The sequence below is a fragment of the Pristiophorus japonicus genome, chromosome 4 (genome assembly GCF_044704955.1).
Source record: "Pristiophorus japonicus isolate sPriJap1 chromosome 4, sPriJap1.hap1, whole genome shotgun sequence".
Taxonomy (NCBI): Eukaryota; Metazoa; Chordata; class Chondrichthyes; family Pristiophoridae; genus Pristiophorus; species Pristiophorus japonicus.
Window position 1 is genome coordinate 253059617 of NC_091980.1, and position 20629 is coordinate 253080245.

The 20629-nt window shown below is 46.5% G+C and overlaps 1 protein-coding gene across 1 annotated transcript in view; it reads right to left on the reverse strand.

Moving 5' to 3' along the window:
- Nucleotides 1–300: 300 nt before the first annotated feature.
- Nucleotides 301–20629, reverse strand: part of LOC139262771 (exocyst complex component 3-like) — a 259308-nt gene continuing 238979 nt past the window's right edge. Inside the window, exons 9-13 of the mRNA XM_070877921.1 lie at nucleotides 4321–4444; nucleotides 4122–4244; nucleotides 3863–4018; nucleotides 1182–1300; nucleotides 301–484 (exon numbers count right to left, since the gene is read on the reverse strand). Coding sequence (XP_070734022.1) covers nucleotides 301–484; nucleotides 1182–1300; nucleotides 3863–4018; nucleotides 4122–4244; nucleotides 4321–4444 — 706 coding nt within the window. The remainder of the gene's footprint in view (nucleotides 485–1181; nucleotides 1301–3862; nucleotides 4019–4121; nucleotides 4245–4320; nucleotides 4445–20629) is intronic.

Sequence of the window (20629 nt, forward strand, 5' to 3'; positions counted from 1 at the left end):
TTGTCAAAAATGACTGTTATCAGTACATATGGACACTCTCAATGCAATAATTAGATACCTTGATGAAATCAGGGGTTTAGGACCAATATTAAATAGAAGTGCGCAATGGGCATATTAAGGGATTTTCTAAGTTTTAACAATTTTAGAATTGTATTACTTTGCAATTGATACCAGCATTTATTTTTTTCATAGCCATTATACATTGAAGATATCTTCTAACGATACTACATTATGCCCAAGGATGCTTGAACATTTAAGATACAGCTGTTAAAGTCAAAATTATAATCCATAAACTTAAGATCAAATAAGTGAAGGAATGCAGTTCACTGGTCCAGTGACAACAATTTCTGCAAAAAGAGAAGGGTGGGCTGTTATTGGGTCTTCTGAACCTTTCTCCAGTTGTTTGAAATGCTTAATTAAGTTGCTTTTTTTTCTCCCTCTTGAGATCCCACGGAAATAAAGAAGGGCTAAAACATGTTCTTCACTGTAAATTCAAGGAAACAACAAATATTAGAAGAATCTGGGACATAAACTATGGCAAACAAGCAAAATCCACTTTAAGAGTTTGGCTAAAGCTTCATTTATCGAGGTACAAAGGGTAACTGTTCAATGGGGATTCAAGCCTAGTATGGCAGCAGGTGATAATGAAGCTGAAGTGCCGTGATCAGTTGGGGTAGGGATTGGGTAGAGCGAATACCTGAGATGTGGAGAGCTGAAAGAGGGAATGGACGAGTAATGATAAGGGAGAGCGAGAGGAGACACAGTCAAATGAAGGCCTAAAATAGAGAGAGAAAGAAGCACTAGGCTCAAGTTCAGAGCAGCAGCCGAAACACACGCGTGAATAGACACAAAGCAAGTTCAGGCTACATGGCAGAGATTAAGCGAGCCGTGCAGTGGTCATAAACACAGGATAGGGAGCAGACAATATGAAAATTACCTCACCATGTGCTTATTTATGATCATGTTTGCTAATAAGTAATTCATTTAATGAACTCTATGGTTTAAAATTAATGGAGGGTCAATCCAAGGTCCATGAATCAAACATGTGCCCAAATTCTCAAAAATACACTTCCAGCACACAAATTTGTGTTGGGTGAGCTAAAGATAAAAAAAAATTACCCCTAGCAAGAGTTAAAAGCATATCTAGATAAATGGTTTAGTACTAAGAAAAATCAATTTACCCGATATCTGGATAGTCCACATATAATGCGTTCAGTTTTGCCTCAAGTTCATCTTTGCTTGTACCAATAAAATCAGATAAATGTTGAGTTGCTGGAAAAAGCCATGATGCAGTACTGCCCTAGAAAACAAAAAGATTTAGTTCACACATCGACTAATTAAAATCCATTACTTGTACTGATGTATTTTATAAGCAAGTTTTTATTTACCTTCCATCACCCAGCTACTGATGATCCTAAAACTTACAAGCTAGTAATTTATACATTTTTGAGTCAACACGATGACCAACTATATTTTTAGAACGAAGTTTTACCAGTAATTGGTAATTGATTACTATGCTTTATAGTCTATGAAACCATTTTCAAAACATGCTATTTTACTCTGAAGTCATGGCAAGTCTCCCAAGTTGCTGTTATAATTAAAATAGTACTACTGTCAGTATCTTAAAAATGAGAAGACAGATTAAATAAACCTATCCACATAAATTGCCCTTAGATAGACTTGTTGGGCTAGAAATTAGTTTGGACAGCGCCCCTTGCGAAGGGCGGAACAGGGGCTCTAAAGGGTTTGCCGCCGCGAGTGCTAGCATTCGTGCCGCTCGGCAAATTCAGTGTGCCGGTACCGGTGGTGCTGAGGAGTATGATCCGGGAGCATTGTGCCGGTGTACAACGTCCCCGGTATTGACACAGATGCAACATTTAGTTTGTGCTGCACCCGTAGCATCCCGTAGTGACACCGTCAGAGAAAGCTGGCATGCAGAGCTTTCCCGGGGCGGTAAGGGAAGGATTGACTGCATGAGGTAAGTGTGATTGATAGTTTTCTTTTTTTTTGCAATTTAACTTTATTTGGGGTGAGTAATGTATAGGGAATGTTTTTTTGTGTATTTTTTTCTTTTTTTTTGCAAGGAGGCTGCTCTTCGGGTGCTATGAAGCTGGCTTTTCAGCAAGGGAGATTCAGTTGCTCACCCAGCCTAGTGCCCTAAGAGAAGTGTGGAACACCTCCCTTAGCTCTACTGTCAGGGCGCCACCACTGAATTTTTTGGCTGCCGTCGCAAACCATTTTCTAGGGCTAAATTTAGTGCCCGCCCAACATCAACGCCTTAAAAAACCTTCAACTGAATTTCCAGCCCTTTATATATAAACCTTACTTAACCCTCTATATCACATATCTCTGGTTTACCCCATTCTTCATCCACAAATCAATCTGAGCCTGCTTGTAACAGCCATTTTGAGATGCCCCCAGAATAACTGATAGTAAAGCTTTTCCTTTGTGACACAAATCATTCTTTGTCAGGAAGAAAAATGGCCTTATAACTGCACTGGGAATGTTACTAAAATACTCTTTACATCAGAAATTTTCAAACTGGAGTCCTCTCTGAATCTTAGGGAATCTATGAAGGTATCTTGGAGGTCAAAAGATTTCTATTAGTCCATCATCAGCTTCCTGTATAGTTTTATACTTGTTTCCTTCCTAACAATGCTAGACACTTGTTTATTTCCTAACAATGTATTTCTGTTACTGTATTCTAAACACAAAATCTAAATGATATATGTTTTCCTTTAATTGTTTGACACGGTTTTTTGGAATTTCAGATGGATGCCTTTGGGAGTGTCAACATTGGCAAGGGATTCCTGGAACTGTGTTAATATTTTCAGGGGATCTGCAAGCAAAAGTGTTTGTAAACCACTGCCTTTCATCAGCATTTTGCTAAATTTAGGGCTCCATTGATATCAAAAATTAAAGGAACAATTAGAAATACAAATTGAGCAAATCTCTAATAAGGTTAGAGATTCGAAGGAATAGTAGATATATGAACTAGATATAGGCTAGGCTATATGCCCATCATTCCTATTTTTGCTAAAAACATGAGAGCGCCTGTTTTTCAAATGAATGAAATGGGGTGGAGGTCATATACATGGCTTTCAAATATACAATTTGTGAGAATGTGATTTCATTAGCAGCAAAAATATTGGCATCATGATGCACCTTCAATAATGGTCAATTTAAGCTACTCAAGTGACTAATGAAGCACTTGACCACTACAAATATCAAACTTTGGTAATGAAGCTGTATAGTGAGCCATTGTTTAAGAAAATGTCTGAAAGAAATGAGATTTTGCTGCTTCTACACACAGTAGTGGAACAATGCAAGGTCATTTTAGATAAGGAAAGAGGTAAGAGGTAACTCCCACAGTACTGAGTTTGTTGTAGCAGTTTGGCACAATCAAGTGGCTTGCTCGGCCATTTCAGAGGGCAATTAATAGTCAACCACATTGCTGTGGGTCTGGAGTCACGTATAGGCCAGACCTGGTAAGGATAGCAGATTTCTTTCCCGGGGGGCAATTTCCCCTGTGGGGCACAAAGGGATCAATGTGGGGTCGGCGTGCACGGCAATGACGTAATCGCCTTCAGTATGCAAAGAAGATGCAAAGCACATTAATATATGACAGACAAGGTCACTGCTATTTTTATGACTGGCAGGAAGTCTGGAGGAAGGTGCACTTTTTAAAGAAAACACAAATATGAGACATGAACTAGGCTGCACAAAGTGGAGGAGTCGTGTTTGAGGGCAGCTTTGGCACACCAGGGGAAGTTAGGACTGAGGTGTGCCAAGTGGTGCATAAAAACTTGCTGGAAATACTGTTAAAAACAAATACAAACATGAAATATTTTATATTACTTACAAGTTCTTCATACAGCTTATATATTGTTTCCAATTCTTCTCTTATCTTATTTGCTGCTGAGTCACGCTTTCGAGATGATTTGCAGTTAATGCGCTGTTTCATGATTTGTGTAATGTATTCTCTAACAAACTGATAGTGGACATCAGATGTCAGGACCTTTTATTTAAACAGAGATAATTAATTTTCAGTTACTTATAATCATTCTTTTTACAATATTTAATAATTGAACTGTTTGATATTTGAACTATAAGCAGTGTACCTGGCAATTGGCTGGTTTCATTTTCTTGAACTCTTCACAATACTTTTCAGCTGTGCTTATTATCTGATCAAAATCTTCACTATTGGACAGCCATTTCTTTGTCATGAGCTTCTTAAAACAAGGCTAGAAAATAAAATTTCCAGTACAGTAGCATATAATTGATGTATAAATTATTTGAGAACACTGCTCCCCAACATACCTTCACCTGAAGCAGAATATCATCCGAGAGAATTTTATTGAGTTCTTGTACAACGTCACTCAATGTCTTATCTACTTTGTTGGCATGTACAGCATTGTCCTGCTTAAGAGTCTCTATGTATTCCCTGTGGTGGGGAAGGAGATAAAGATATTAATGACCATAAATGGGAGAACAGTTGTTGGATATGGAGAATGAAATGTGGAATGTAACAAAAAGCTTTAAATGGTGGCACTCTGTTATATGTTATGGTGGTACTCTATGTTATAGGGTCCAAGTTTCTGCCCCTGTAAAAACAGCGCACCTCCATTAGTTGCACGATTTTCTAGAATAAAAAGGGCGCCGAAAACTTACCTTCTAATTCTCCGAGCTGCTCAGGACGTCTTCGGCCTCGGCATAGCACAACACAAAGGGTGGGGGGCGGAGCCAGGTCCCAGCGCTGAAAACAGTGCCGGGACCTCTGCACATGCGCACTAGAGTGTGCGCGTATGTGCAGTAGTTCCTCGCAGCCAGACGCTCTGCAGGCTGTGTGGGAGGGGCCCTAATGAGCACTGAATATCTTTACTAAAAGCTGACGCCGAATATTCTTGTCACCTCATATCGAGGTTTCGGTTGGAGTGTTACCTGAAGAGGCTGCCAAGATTCATTAAAAAACGTTCACACATCTGGTGAAGGCTCACTTGGAATGATGCAGGTTTGAAAATGTGTAGGTCCAACTGTTTTTCAGACTTTGCAGAAAGATTCGGATCTTTAACTTAAAACAAGTGTTGAGGTGATTTTGCATCAGTATCAAGTCCAAATTACTTTGCTTCACCCCCCCTCTTCGTTCGTTCAGCCTCCGTTCACCCCCCCGCATTCAGCCTCCCATTCAGTCCCCACCCCCGTGTTCAGCCTCCCCGCCTCGCTCCCGTTCAGCCCCCCCTCCAGTTCAGCCGCTCCAGCATCCCCTTCCCTTCCGTTCAGCCTCTCCACCACCCCACCTCCCGTTCAGTCCCTCCACCCCCTCCTCCCTCCTCCTTCCCACTCCTTCCCCTTCCCACACTGTTCAGCCAGTCCACGCCCTCCTCCCCCTCCTCCCTCCCATTCAGCCCCTCCACCCCCTTCTCCTCCCCCCTCTCCTCCCCCCACCCTTCCGTTCAGCCCCTCCACCTCCTCCTCCCCCCTCCCTCCCGTTTAACCCCCCCCTCCAGTTCAGCCCCTCCAGCAACTCCTCCTCCACCCCCTCCCTCCTCCCTCCTGTTCAGCCCCTCCTACCCCTCCCCCTCCCTCCCGTTCAGCCCCTCCATCTCACCCTCCCTCTTCCTCCCCTCCACCCACCCTTCTCCTCCTCCTCCTCCCCTCCACCCTCCCTTCTCCTCCCTCCCTCCCCTCCAACCTCCCTCCTCCTCCTCCTTCCTCCTCCCCTCCACTCTCCCTCCTCCTCCCACTCCCCCCCCATCCGCCCTCCTCCTCCTCACCCTTCCCCTCCCTCCACCCCCCTCCTCCTCCACCCCCTCCCCCTCCCCTCCCCCCCCTCCTCTCTTCCTCCCCCCCTCCTCCCCCCACCCCCTCCCCTCTTCCTCCCCCTCCTATCCCCCTCCACCTCCCTCCTCAACCTTCTCACTCTTGTTCAGCCCCTCCACCTCCCCCCTCCTCCTCCTCCTCCCCCCCATCCCCTCCCCTTCCCTCCTCCTCCCCCTCCTCAACCCCCTCACTCTTGTTCAGCCCCTCCACCTCCTCCTCCCCCCACCTTCTTCCACCTCCCTCCTCAAACTCCTCACTCTTGTTCAGCCCCTCCACCTCCCCCTTCCACCTCCTCCTCCTCACTCTCATTCAGCCCCTCCACCTCCCCTTCCTCCTCCCAGCTCCCTCCTCCCCCTCACTCTCGTTCAGCCCCTCCCTCAGCCCCATCCACCTCCCCCTCCCCCCTCTCCCCCTCAGCCCCTCCCCTCCTCCTCCTCCCCTCCTCCCACCTCAGCCCCTCTCCTCCCCTCCTCTTCCTCCTCCTCTCCTCCCCTCCTCCCCCCACCTCAGCCCCTCCCCTCCTCTCCTCCTCTCCTCCCCCCAACCCCACCTCCCCCTCTCTCCCCCCTCTCTCCCCCTCAACTCCACCTCCCCCTCTCTCCCCCCTCTCTCCCCCTCAACTCCTCACCCACCTTCTGCCTCCCCCTCCCTCCACCCTCTCTCCCCCTCATCCCTCTCTCCCCCTCATCCCTCCTCCCCCCTCCACCTTCTCTCCCCCTCATCCCTCCTCCCCCTCCACCCTCTCTCTCCCTCATCCCTCCTCCCCCCTCCCCTCTCTACCCCTTCCCCCACCCTTTCCTCCTCCCCCCTCCCCTCTCTACCCCTCCACCCACCCTTTCCTCCTCCCCCTCCCCCTCCCTTTCCTCCTCCCCCCTTCCCCCTCCACCCCTTCCCCCTCCACCCCTTCCCCCACCCTATCCTCCTCCCCCCACCCTTTCCTCCTCCCCCTCCCCTCCTCCTCTCTCCTCCTCAGCCCACCTCCCCCCTCCTCCAACTCCCCCCTCCTCCCCCACCCGCTACCTCCCCCCTCCCCCCTCCTCCACCACCCGCTACCTCCCCCACCCGCTACCTCCCCCCTCCTTCCCCCCTCCTCCCCCACCCGCTACCTCCCCCCTCCTCGCCCCCCCCTCCTCACACCCTCACTCACCACCTTCCCTCACCACCCTCCACCTCTCCCCTCCTCCCTCCACCTCTCACCTCTCCCCCTCCCTCCTCCCCCTCTCCACATCCCCCGTCCTCTCCACCCCTCTCCACATCCCCCGCCCTCTCCACATCCCCCCCCCTCCCCCCCATCCCCCCCCCTCCCCCCCTCTCCACCTGTCAGAAATACAGAGAGACAATGACAGAGACACAGAGAGACATGGACAGAAACACAGAGAGAGGCTGACAGAAACACCTTCCCTTCATATAAAAGGTAGGACTTCTATTTTTTATTTGTCATTGATTGGTTGCTTATTACTTTGGTCTTGGTGCTTTAGTGCCGGGCTCCTTCTATTTTTTTTTATTTGTAATTAATTGCTTATTACTTTTTGTGCTTCGTTTAGTGCTTGGTGCTTTAAATGTACTGCTTTGTTTAGTACTTAGTGCTTTAAATGCTTGCCCCCCCCCCCCCCGTCTCTGGCTGTGCCTGCACTGAACTTAACTCTCGGCAAGGTTTTTCAGAACTTACAAAAGTGGACACTGACTCCATTCTAAGTTATTTTGGAGTAAGTTTTCACTGCCTCAACTTGCAAAACAGGCCTAAGTGGCTGGACACACCCACTTGTGGGAAAAAAACTGAACTAAAACAAAACTAAACTAACTCACTATAACTGGATCAAACTAAATGCCAAGAATTACGATTTCTAAGATACTCCAAACTAAACTAGTTGCTCCATCTGAAATTTGGCCAATAGAGAGTGCCACCTGGTGTACATATTATGTTGGAACTACAGTATGTGGTTACAGTAGAGAGGATGTTCCTCAGTCTTTCTGCCAGCATCCACAGTATGCATTTGCTTGAGATTAAGGGGTGATTTGATAGAAATATTTAACATTGTAAAGGGATGGGACAGGGTAGCTAGAAACAGACTGCTTCCAATGATTGAGAACAATGGGGGCATAGAGATCATATTAAATGTAATAGATTTAGGACAGAAAGGAGAAACATTTTTAGAGAGGGTTGTGAAGGTGTGGAATGCACTACCAGAATTAGTGCATGAAGCAAAGACCATGGCCGGAATTTTCCAGGGTGGTAGTGGGCACGATTGGTGGAAAAGTTGTTATTTTTGACAGCGGGTCGGGAACCTGCTGTCATCTTGCTCCCACGCACCTTTCCCCCAGGTGCCTCTGTCATCATGGAGCTGACCAAACTGGCAGTGGCAAGGGACCCAATTGAGATGATTATCAGATAGTTTACAGGCACTTAAGAGCCTTTTTTCAATAACTTTTTAAATTTCTCTGCATGGCCATGGGATTCACGCAGCTCAGGAACCACGTCTGTCAACCTGAGGCAGAGTTCCGTGGCCATTGTTCCAGCTGATTACTTGACAGCATGAAATGAACAAGAAAAGCTCCCACCTGACAGATGATCACATTTCTCAGGCAGAAACTGTTGCTCAATTCAGTTTCAGCGTAGATTTTACAGGCTGCATGTTTCAAGAAAAGTCTCCATCCAGTGTCGCCTCATTGGAAGAACTCTCTCATTGCCAGAATGTATACTTCACATGCTATCTATTTCATTAGCATGGGTGCTGTTTTTAGTGACACACCTTGGTCCTCAGAATCGAACCACGATGAGCCCCAGCACCAAGCACACCAGCAGCACCAACAATACCAACCTTGTCTGCAATCACCTGATGCTGCACAGGACACAGGGCATCAGCACCCAAGCACAGTGCTGCTCAGGAGGCCAGGGATGGCCTCATCATGACCAGATTTACATAAATTTACGCTGTACCCCCATATCGCTATCACATGATGCACCAGGTTGGCACCACCCCACACCAACACCATAAAGCATCCCTACAATGACCAAGCCATTCCTTCCACACTCATCACCATTCTAGGGGGTATTGTTATATCTCACCATTCACTGCAACTCACTAAGTCATTTGCAAAGATGCACACAAATCTGTACAAGCACAGAAAGTGCTGAACATAAAGAATTTTATGTTTGACACCACATTTAACAGAAACTTTACATAAACATTACTTAAAGCACCCAAATGGCTATTCTTGTGTGTTGCTAGTTGGTATGAATAAACAAGGATCAGGGTGAGTGTGATGGGTGATTAGTGAGATGGATATGTGATAATTGTAGGTTCCATTCCTCCCCCCCAATAGTAAAAATTGGACTATTGAATATTAAAAGTCAGAACTGCATCAGCGCTTGCAAAAAGAGCTGGGCAGGAAAGGGGTAATTCTTACATTCGCATCAATTATTTACAATGTTTATTAATGACTTGGATGAAGGGACTGAGTGTAATGTAGCCAAGTTTGCTGATGATACAAAGATGGGTGAGAAAGCAAATTGTGAGGAGGATACAAAAAATTTGCAAAGGAATATAGACAGGCTAAGTGAGTAGGCAAAACATTGGCAGATGCAGCATAATGTGGGAAAATGTGATGTTATCCACTTTGACAGAAAAAATAGAAAAGCAAATTATAATTTAAATGGAGAAAAAATTACAAAGTGCTGCAGTACAGAGGGGCCTGGGGGTCCTTGTGCATGAAACACAAAGTTAGTATGCAGGTGCAGCAAGTAATCAGGAAGGCAAATGAAATGATGGCCTTTATTGCAAGGCGGAGAGTATAAAAGCGAAGAAGTCCTGCTACAACTGTACAGGGTATTGGTGAGGCCACACCGGGAGTACTGCGTACAGTTTTGGTCTTCATAATTAAGGAAAGATATACTTGCATTGGAAGCTGTTCAGAGAAGGTTCACGAGGTTGATTCCAGAGATGAGGGGGTTGATTTATGAAGATAAGTTGAGTAGGTTAGGCCTATACACATTGGAGTTCAGAAGAATGTGATCTTATTGAAACATATAAGATATTGAGGGGGCTCCACATGGTGGATGCAGAGAGGATATTTCCACTCATAGGGGAAACTAAAACTAGGGGACATAGTCTCAGAATAAGGGGTCGCCCAACTGAAATGAGGAGGAATTTCTTCTCTGAGGGTTGCAAATCTATGGAATTCTCTGCCCCTGAGAGCTGTGGAGGGTGGGTCAGCTAGACAGATTTTTGAGCGATAAGGGAATAAAGGGTTATGGGGAGCGGGCAGGGAAGTGGAGCTGAGTCCATAATCAGATCAGCCATGATCTTATTAAATGATAGAGCAGGCTCGAGGGGCCAGGTGGCCTACTCCTGTTCCTATTTCTTATGTTCTTATTGCAGCCAAACCATCAGACATCATGAAGGACTATGATGCAGGATATCTGCCATCGACTTAAATCACCAGACAATGGCAACAGAAGAGAGACATTCACACCTTCAATGGTTTCCTGTCTGAAAAGATACAGGAACATACATATATTCATTTACCTTAAGGGGTTACATTGTTTAAAAAACATACCCTGGACTGTGGCTCCAGAAAGGCTGGTATCAGGGTAGGCCGAGACAATGGACCGTACCCTGAGCCATTTGGATATGAATGCTACTAGAAACCCACAATTAATTCACCTTGGGAAGGTTACTTTGTAACGGATCTCACCCTACAGACAGGCAGGGACCAAGGTAACTGTTATGTATGTAAACATAACTGTAAGACTTGCCACCAGAGGGCACACCTGTTGGTGGCCCAAGGATCACCTGCACACCTCATGCAAGCAAGTTTAAAAGGTTGTCTGCCATGCTGCTATGGCACTCTGGAGTTTTATTAAAGAGACTAAGGTCACATCAGTTTAAGCTTACAGTACTCAGTCTTGTGGAGTTATTCTAAACATAACAATTGGCGAAGAGTAACAGATCACGAACTTTCACGCGGTTATGACTACTGTTGGTATTCTTGAGCGATTTGGAGAGGGTGATGATTGGGAAGCCTTCGTTGAACGTCTCAACCAGTACTTTGTGGCCAACGAGCTGGATGTGGACGATAAAGCGATCAAGCGCAGGGCGATTCTCCTCACCGTTTGTGGGTCTACAACATACGGCCTCATCAAGCATCTGCTAGCACCGACGAAACCAACAGAAAATACATATGCAGAGTTGTGTATGCTGGTTCGGGAACACCTCAAGCCGAAGGAGAGTATCTTAATGGCCAGATATTGCTTCTATACGCACCATCGCTTCGAGGGCCAGGATGTGGCGAGTTACATCGTTGACCTAAGACGCCTTGCGGGACCGTGCGATTTTGCTGGATAGTTGGGGGAAATGCTGCGGGACTTTTTCGTGCTTGGAATCAGCCACGAGGTCATTCTTTGCAAGCTGCTATCTGCCGAATCCCCAGACCTGAACAAGGCCATCACACTAGCCCAGGCTTTCAAGTCCACAAACGATAATACTAAACTGATATCTTCTCAGCATCGAAGCTCACCGGCAAGTACTGTGCATAAAATAATGCCATTAGCAGGCAGAACTGTACATGACAGGGCCTATACGTCTGCAGCTGCAAGACCTAGGATGACTCAGAGTCCGCCGTGGGGCGTGAATCCAGTAACACCATGTTGGCACTGCGGGGGTAATCATAGAGCCCATCAATGTCGATTCAAGCACTACGTGTGCAAAGGTTGCGAAACAATTGGGCACCTCCAGCAGAGTCGGCAGAATTGGCAGATGGTCGATCCGAAGCAGATCACGCAGAACGAGTAAGAGAGGCAACTCAACCCGAGGCCGAAGGAGAAGTGTATGGGGTACACACCTTCACCAAGAGCCCTCCTATAATGCTGAAAGTCAAATTAAATGGCATTCCAGTTTCCATGGAGATGGACACGGAGGCGAGTCAGTCAATTATGAGCCAGATGGCTTTTGAGAAACTGTGGGGCAACAAGGCACAAAGGCCAAAACTAAGCCCGATTCATACAAAGCTGCGCACTTACATCAAAGTGCTCATACCAGTCATTGGCAGTGCAGCAGTGAAGATATCGTACGATGAAGCTGTGGATTGTACCAGGTGATGGCCCAATGCTGTTTGGCAGAAGCTGGCGAGGAAAGATTCAATGGAACTGGGATGATATCAAAGCACTATCTTTGGTGAATGACGCCTCGTGCACTCAAGTGCTGAGCAAATTTCCGTCGCTATTTGAACCAAGCATCGGGAACTTCACAGGTGCCAAGGTGCAGATCCATCTAGTCCCTGATGCTCGGCCTGTTCATCACAAGGCTCGAGCGGTTCCATATATGATGAGGGAGAAAGTCGAGATCGAACTGGACACACTTCAATGAGAGGGACTCATATCGCCAGTTGAGTTCAACGAGTGGGCCAGCCCAATTGTTCTGGTGTTGAAAAGTGATGGCACGGTCAGAATCTGCGGAGACTACAAGGTAACAATCAACCGAGTCTTGTTACAAGATCAGTATCCACTACCCAAGGCGGATGATCTGTTCGCAACGGTAGCAGGGGGGAAGTCGTTCACCAAATTGGATCTAACCTCCGCTTACATGACACAGGAGCTGGCTGAATCTTCGAAAAGATTGACGTGTATCAACACGCACAAAGGACTGTTTATATACCACTGATGCCCTTTTGGGATACGCTTGGCTGCTTCCAGAGGAACATGGAGAGTCTGCTGAAATCGGTTCCGCGCACCGTGGTGTTTCAAGACGACATCCTTATCACTGGTCGTTACACCATCGAACACCTGCACAACCTGGAAGAGGTTCTAAGCCGACTAGACAGAGTGGGATTCAGGCTGAAATGCCCCAAGTGTGTTTTCCTGGCACCAGAGGTTGAATTTTTAGGGAGAAGGATTGCGGGAGACGGCATCAGACCCACGGACTCAAAGACAGAGGCCATCAAGAATGCACCCAGACCACAGAATGTGACAGAGCTGCATTCGTTTCTGGGACTCCTCAACTATTTTGGTAACTTTCTACCTGGGTTGAGCACCTTGCTGGGATCATTGCACATGTTGCTACGTAAGGGTGATGACTGGTTTGGGGTAAATCTGAAGCGACTGCCTTTGAGAAGGCCAGAAACCTGCTATGTTCTAACAAATTACTTGTATTGTGTAAACGTTTAGTACTAGCTTGTGATGCATTTTCATATGGGGTCGGGTGTGTGGTACAGCAAACCAATATATCAGGCAAACTGCAACCAGTTGCATATGTGTCTAGAAGTCTATTTGAGGCTGAAAGAGCCGACAGAATGGTCGAGAAAGAGGTGTTAGCATGCGTATACGGGGTTAAGAAAATGCACCAATACCTATTTGGACTCCGGTTCGAGTTTGCAACCGACCACAAACCGCTCATTTTGCTGTTTTCAGAAAGCAAAGGTATAAACACCAATGCTTTGTCCTGCATCTAAAGATGGGCACTAACATTGCCCGCTTACAGAATACGGACACATGGCTCCAGGGTGACCAAGGCTGGGAACTCAACATCCAGGGGTATTCAATATTCAGGAAGGATAGACAGAAAGGAAAAGGATGTGGGGTAGCGTTGCTGGTTAAAGAGGAGATTAACGCAATAGTAAGGAAGGACATTAGCTTGGATGATGTCGAATCTGTATGGGTAGAGCTGCGGAACACCAAAGGGCAGAAAACGCTAGTGGGAGTTGTGTACAGACCACCAAACAATAGTAGTGAGGTTGAGGATGGCATCAAACAGGAAATTAGGGATTCGTGCAATAAAGCTACACCAGTTATCATGAGTGACTTTAATCTACATATAGATTGGGCTAACCAAACTGGTAGCAACACGGTGGAGGAGGATTTCCTGGAGTGTATAAGGGATGGTTTTCTAGACCAATATGTCGAGGAACCAACTAGAGAGCAGGCCATCCTAGACTAGGTCTTGTGTAATGAGAGAAGATTAATTAGCAATCTTGTTGTGCGAGGCCCCTTGGGGTAGAGTGGCTATAATATGGTAGAATTCTTCATTAAGATGGAGAGTGACATTGTTAATTCAGAAACTAGGGTCCTGAACTTAAAGAAAGGTAACTTCGATGGTATGATACGTGAATTGGCTAGGATAGACTGGCGAATAATACTTAAAGGGCTGACGGCGGATAGGCAATGGCAGACATTTAAAGAACACTTGGATGAACTTCAACAATTGTACATCCCTGTCTGGCATAAAAATAAAATGGGGAAGGTGGCTCAACTGTGACTAACAAGAGAAATTAGGGATAGTGTTAAATCCAAGGGAGAGGCATATAAATTGGCCAGAAAAAGCAGAAAACCTGAGGACTGGTATAAATTTAGAATTCAGCAGAGGAGGACAAAGGGTTTAATTAGGAGGGGGAAAATAGAGTATGAGAGTAAGCTTGCAGGGAACATAAAAACTGACTGCAAAAGCTTCTATAGATATGTGAAGAGAAAATGATTAGTGAAGACAAATGTAGGTCACTTGCTGTCAGATTTAGGTGAATTTATAATGGGGAACAAAGAAATGGGAGACCAATTGAACAAAGACTTTGGTTCTGTCTTCACTAAAGAAGACACAAATAACCTTCCGGAAATACTAGGGGACTGAGGATCTAGCGAGAAGGAGGAATTGAAGGAAATCCTTATTAGTCAGGAAATTGTGTTCGGGAAATTGATGGGATTGAAGGCCGATAAATCCCCAGGACCTGATAGTCTGCATCCCAGAGTACTTAAGGAAGTGGTCCTAGAAATAGTGGACGGATTGGTGGTCATTTTCCAACATTCTATAGATTCTGGATCAGTACCTATGGATTGGAGGGTAGCTAATGTAACACCACTTTTTAAAAAAGGAGGGAGGGAGGGAGATAGACCGGTTAGCCTGACATCGGTAGTGGGGAAAATGTTGGAATCAATTAATAAAGACGTAATAGCAGCACATTTGGAAAGCAGTGAGAGGATCGGTCTAAGTCAGCATGGATTTATGAAAGGGAAATCATGCTTGACAAATCTTCTAGAATTTTTTGAGGATGTAACTAGGTAGAGTGGACAAGGAAGAACCAGTGGATGTGGTATATTTGGACTTTCAAAAGGCTTTTGACAAGATCCCACACAAGAGATTAGTGTGCAAAATTAAAGTACATGGTATTGAGGGTAATGTATTGACGTGGATAGAGAACTGGTTGGTAGACAGGAAGGAAAGAGTAGGAATAAACAGATCCTTTACAGAATAGCAGGCAGTGACTAGTGGGGTAAAGCAAGGTTCAGTGCTGGGCCCCCAGCTACTTACAATATACATTAATGATTTGGATGAAGGAATTAAATGTAATATCTCCAAGTTTGCAGATGACACTAAGCTGGGTGGCAGTGTGAGCTGTGAGGAGGATGCTAAGAGGCTGCAGGGTGACTTGGACAGGTTAGGTGAGTGGGCAAATGCATGGTAGATGGCATATAATGTAGATAAATCTGAGGTTATCCACTTTGGTGGCAAAAACAGGGAGGCAGAATATTATCTGAATGGTGACAAATTAGGAAAAGGGGAGGTGCAACAAGACCTGGGTGTCATGGTACATCAGTCATTGAAAGTTGGCATGCAGGCACAGCAGGCGGTGAAGAAGGCAAAAGGCATGTTGGCCTTCATAGCTAGAGGATTTGAGTATAGGAGCAGGGAGGTCTTACTGCAGTTGTACAGGGCCTTGGTGAGACCACACCTTGAATATTGTGTACAGTTTTGGTCTCTTAATCTGAGGAAGGACATTTTTGCTATTGAGGGAATGCAGCGAAGGTTCACTAGACTGATTCCCGGGATGGCAGGACTGACATATGAAGAAAGACTGGATCGACTAGGCTTATACTCGATGGAATTTAGAAGAATGAGAGAGGATCGCATAGAAACATATAAAATTCTGACGGGATTGGACAGATTAGATGCAGGAAGAATGTTCCCGATGTTGGGGAAGTCCAGAACCAGGGGTCACAGTCTAAGGATAAGGGGTAAGCCATTTAGGACCGAGATGAGGAGAAACCTCTTCACTCAGAGAGTTGTGAAACTGTGGAATTCTCTACCACAGAAAGTTGTTGAGGCCAGTTCGTTAGATATATTCAAAAGGGAGTTAGATGTGGCCCTTAAAGGGATCAAAGGGTATAGACAGAAAGCAGGAATGGGGTACTGAAGTTGCATGATCAGCCATGATCATATTGAATGGTGGTACAGGCTCAAAGGGCCTACTCCTGCACCTATTTTCTATGTTTCTATGTTATGACTATGTTATCCACCACAGACCAGGCACGGAGAACTGTACTGATGCCCTCAGTCGATTACCATTGCCCACCACCGGGGTGGAAATGGCGCAACCCGCGGACTTGATTCTTGTCATGGATGTTTTTGAGAGCGAGGGGTCACCCGTCATGGCTCGCCAGATCAGGACCTGGACTAGCCTGGACCCTGTGCTATCACTAGTAAAATGTTGCGTCCTCAATGGGAGCTGGTCGGCTGTTCCCGGGGAAATGCAAGATGAAATTAAGCCGTTTCACCGATGTCAAGATGAAATTAAGCCGTTTCACCGACGTAAAGATGAAATGTCCATCCAGTCGGATTGTCTCTTATGGAGTAATCGCTTGGTTTTGCCAAAAAAAGGCAGGGAAATGTTCCTACGCGACCTACACAGTATCCACCCAGGCATAGTCATGATGAAGGCTATCACCAGGTCGCACGTTTGGTGGCCTGGCATTGACTCGGATTTGGAGTCATGCATAGACCAATGTTAACATTTGCTCACAGTTGAGCAATGCACCAAGGGAGGCTCCACTGAGTTTGTGGTCATGGCCATCCAAACCGTGGTCCAGGATCCACGTAGATTTTGCTGGCCCCTTTCTGGGAAAGATGTTCTTAGTAGTAGTGGATGCTTACTCTAAATGGATTGAATGTGTAATCATGTCATCCTGCACGTCCACTGCCACCATTGTAAGCCTCCGGGGTCCATGTTCGCCACCCATGGCTTGCCCGACATCCTTGTCAGTGACAATGGACCGTGTTTTACCAGCTCGGAATTCAACGAGTTTATGACCCGCAATGACATTAAGCATGTCAGCCATTTAAGGCAGCATCCAATGGTCAAGCGGAATGGGCAGTCCAAACTATCAAGCAGAGCTTGAAACACGTGACGGAAGGCTCCTTGCAGACCCGCTTATCTCGGGTTCTGCTCAGCTACCAGACGCGACCCCACTCGCTCACTGGGGTTCCCCCTGCAGAATTGTTAATGAAGAGAGCGCTCAAAACCAGGCTCTCCCTAGTCCACCCAGATCTAAATGATCAGGTGGAAACCCGGCGTCACCGGCAAAACATGTACCACGATCGCACGGCTGTATCGTGTGACATTGATGTTAACGACCCTACATTTGTCCTGAATTACGGTCATGGTCCTAAAATGGGTTGCTGCCACTGTCTTGGCCAAGGAGGGGAATAGAGTATTTATAGTCAAACTATTGAATGGACAAACATGCAGAAAGTATTTGGATCAGACCAAACAGCGGTTCACCGACAACCAGGAACAACCTGAAGAGGACATCACCATCATCGATCCACCAACACACACCCATCCAGCAATTGACCTCGCTGTCAATCAAGAGGATGAACCCACCATTCACAACAGTCCTGTCAGACCAGCCGCGCTGCAATGCAGCAATGGTCCAACCAACTCACCCATGCCAGAGTTTGAACTCAGACGATCAACCAGGGAGCATAGGGCCCTGGATCGTCTCAACTTGTAAATAATTTGTATCAAAGACTTTGGGGGGGGGGGGGGGGCGGCGGTGGGGGAGGAGGAGAGTGATGTTATGTATGTAAACATTGTAAATGTGTCAGATTTGCCACCAGAGGGCGCAACTGTTGGAGGCCCAAAGGTCACCTGCACACCTCGTGCAAGGGAGTATAAAAGGTTGTCTACCATGTTGCTTAGGCACTCTGGAGTTTTATTAACGAGACTAAGGTCACATTAATTTAAGCTTACAGTAGTCAGTCTTGGAGTTATTTTAATTATAACAGTAATCATGGACAATGACTCTAGATGAGGAATAATTAGCCATCAAGAGTTCACATTTAATGCGGCCATCGTGTTAAATCTGTTCCAAGATTGCAAGTTGGTTTTTGGTATAAAGACCACCCATTTTCGAAGGCAAGAACTCAGCTGTACAGAAACAGCAGCAGAAGCCAGACAGTCTTCGGGTCACAAGCTACAACCAAGGAAAGGGCCTACAATCAACCTCAGAAGACAGCCGAGGAATTGGTGATTGTATGTTTTGTTCCAGCCAAATCATAGAAGGATTTTGTATTTGGGTCTGGGTAACTATGTGTAACAGCCAAATCGCGAACGAGTTTAACTTTGTCAAGTTGTGTCGATGCAAATGACCTTTTCGTGGGGGTTTGTATTCTGAGTTTGTTAGTCCCACATAGATCATAGTGATTTATACTAGGGAGGTGGTTGTGTGTATGTTCAATAAAACAAATGAATCTTGGTTGAGCCAAAAACCCTGTGCCATGTGTAATTTTATTCTTATAAATCCTGACATCAAAGAACCGTGTAACAAGGGACTAGGCATTTAATAACCCTTACAGAATTGGCGACTGTGGCTGGATATTCAAGGTTTAGAACAATAATTATGGACAGGGTTAAGGACAAAAAACCTATGATGGAGGATAGGATACCCTCATATGTATTTGAAAAAGTAAACATTTCTGAGCACTGGGTGCGAGAAATGTTACATTCGGACAGTCCATATGACAAAGTGGTAGACTGGACGGGGAGTAGCATATACAAGAAATCGAAGGAAAAGGCGATTTGGTTAATGATACGTCCTTACTATACAGTATAAATGCACGAGTCCCATGCTTGAGAGAAGGTCAGTCTGTGACCTGTCCTTTATTCCTTAGCACTCAAGTGCAGGAAGTGGGTGGAGCTTCCCCTTTTATACCTGAAGGTCCAGGTTAGGAGTGTCTCCCACCTAGTGGTCAGTGTTCCCACAGTGTACAACTTAGGTCAGTTTATACATGGGTTACAATGCTGGTTGAATACATGACATCACCTCCCTCCCAAAAGTCTTATTGAGATCACAGGTTAGGTCTCTCTGGTGGTTTACGCTCCCTTGTAGAGCGCCTGAGTTGGGGCTCCGGTTGTTGGGCGCTGGCCTGAGTGTCTGCTGTTTGCGGTGCCACAGGCCTATCCAGACTGCCCACAGTGACTGGGCTCTCCTCCCTTTGGTTCCAGTATTCGGTCACCTGTGGAGGAGTGAACTCTATATCGTGTTCTTCCTCTGCTTCTTCTATGGGGTTGCTGAACCTCCTTTTTGTTTGATCCACATGTTTGCGGCAGATTTACCCATTGGTAAGTTTAACTACCAGAGTCCTATTTCCCTCTTTGGCAACCACAGTGCCTGCGAGCCATTTGGGCCTTGCAGCGTAGTTGAGGACAAAAACAGGATCATTTACATCAATACATCGCGCCCTCGCATTCCTGTCATGGTAGTCATATTGTGACTGCCGCCTGCTCTCGACAATTTCTTTCATGGTGGGATGTATAAGGGATAACCGGGTTTTGAGCGTCCTTTTCATTAGCAGCATGCGGGTGGAACCCCTGTGAGCGAGTGTGGTCGGGATCTATAGGCCAACAGGAGGCGTGATAAGCGGGTTTGTAGGGAACCCCCTTGGATTCTGAGCATCCCCTGTTTGATTATCTGCACTGCTAGTTCTGCCTGGCCATTTGAGGCCGGCTTGAACGGTGCCGTTCTGACATGGTTAATTCCATTGCCTGCCATGAAGTCCTGGAATTCAGTGCTTGTGAAGCACGGGCCATTGTCGCTGACCAAGACGTCCGGTAGACCGTGGGCGGCGAACATTGCCCGTAGACTTTCTACCGTGGCAGAGGATGTGCTTGAATTTAAAATGTCACACTCGATCCATTTGGAGTGGGCGTCTACTACAATCCAAAACATTTTCCCCATGAAAGGACCTGCATAGTCCACATGGATGCGTGACCAAGGCTTGGCGGGCCATGGCCAGGGGCTAAGGGGGGCTTCCCTGGGCGCATTGCCCAGCTGGGCACACGTGTTGCACCTGTGAACACAAACTTCCAGATCTGCGTCTATCCCTGGCCACCAAACGTGTGACCTGGCAATTGCCTTCATCGTGACAATGCCCGGGTGCCCATTGTGGAGTTCTCTGATGAACACCTCTCTGCCCATCTGGGACATGACTACTCGGTTTCCCCACAGTCGGCAATCGGCCTGAATCGAGTGTTCATCCTTGCGCCTGTGAAATGGTTTAAATTCCTCAGGGCATGCCCTGTACGTGGCTGCCCAGTCCCCATTCAGGACACATTTCTTGACTAGAGACAATAGCGGGTCTCTATTTGTCCAAACTTTAATCTGACGGGCTGTCACGGGAGAGCCTTCGATTCCGAAAGCTTCAACAGCCATGACCATCTCAGCACCATGCTCGGTAGCCCCCTCAGTGGTGGCTAGTGGGAGCCTGCTGAGTGCATCGGCGCAGTTTTCGGTGCCCGGTCTGTGCCGAATTGTGTAGTCATAGGCAGCTAACGTGAGTGCCCATCTCTGTATGCGGGCCGATGCGTTTGCATTTATGGCCTTGTTGTCGGCCAAAAGGGACATTAGGGGTTTGTGATCTGTCTCCAGCTCAAATTTCCTGCCAAACAGATACTGGTGCATTTTCTTTACCGCATATACACATGCGAGCGTCTCCTTTTCTACCATCCCGTAGCCCCTTTCTGCCTGGGACAGACTTCTGGAGGCATA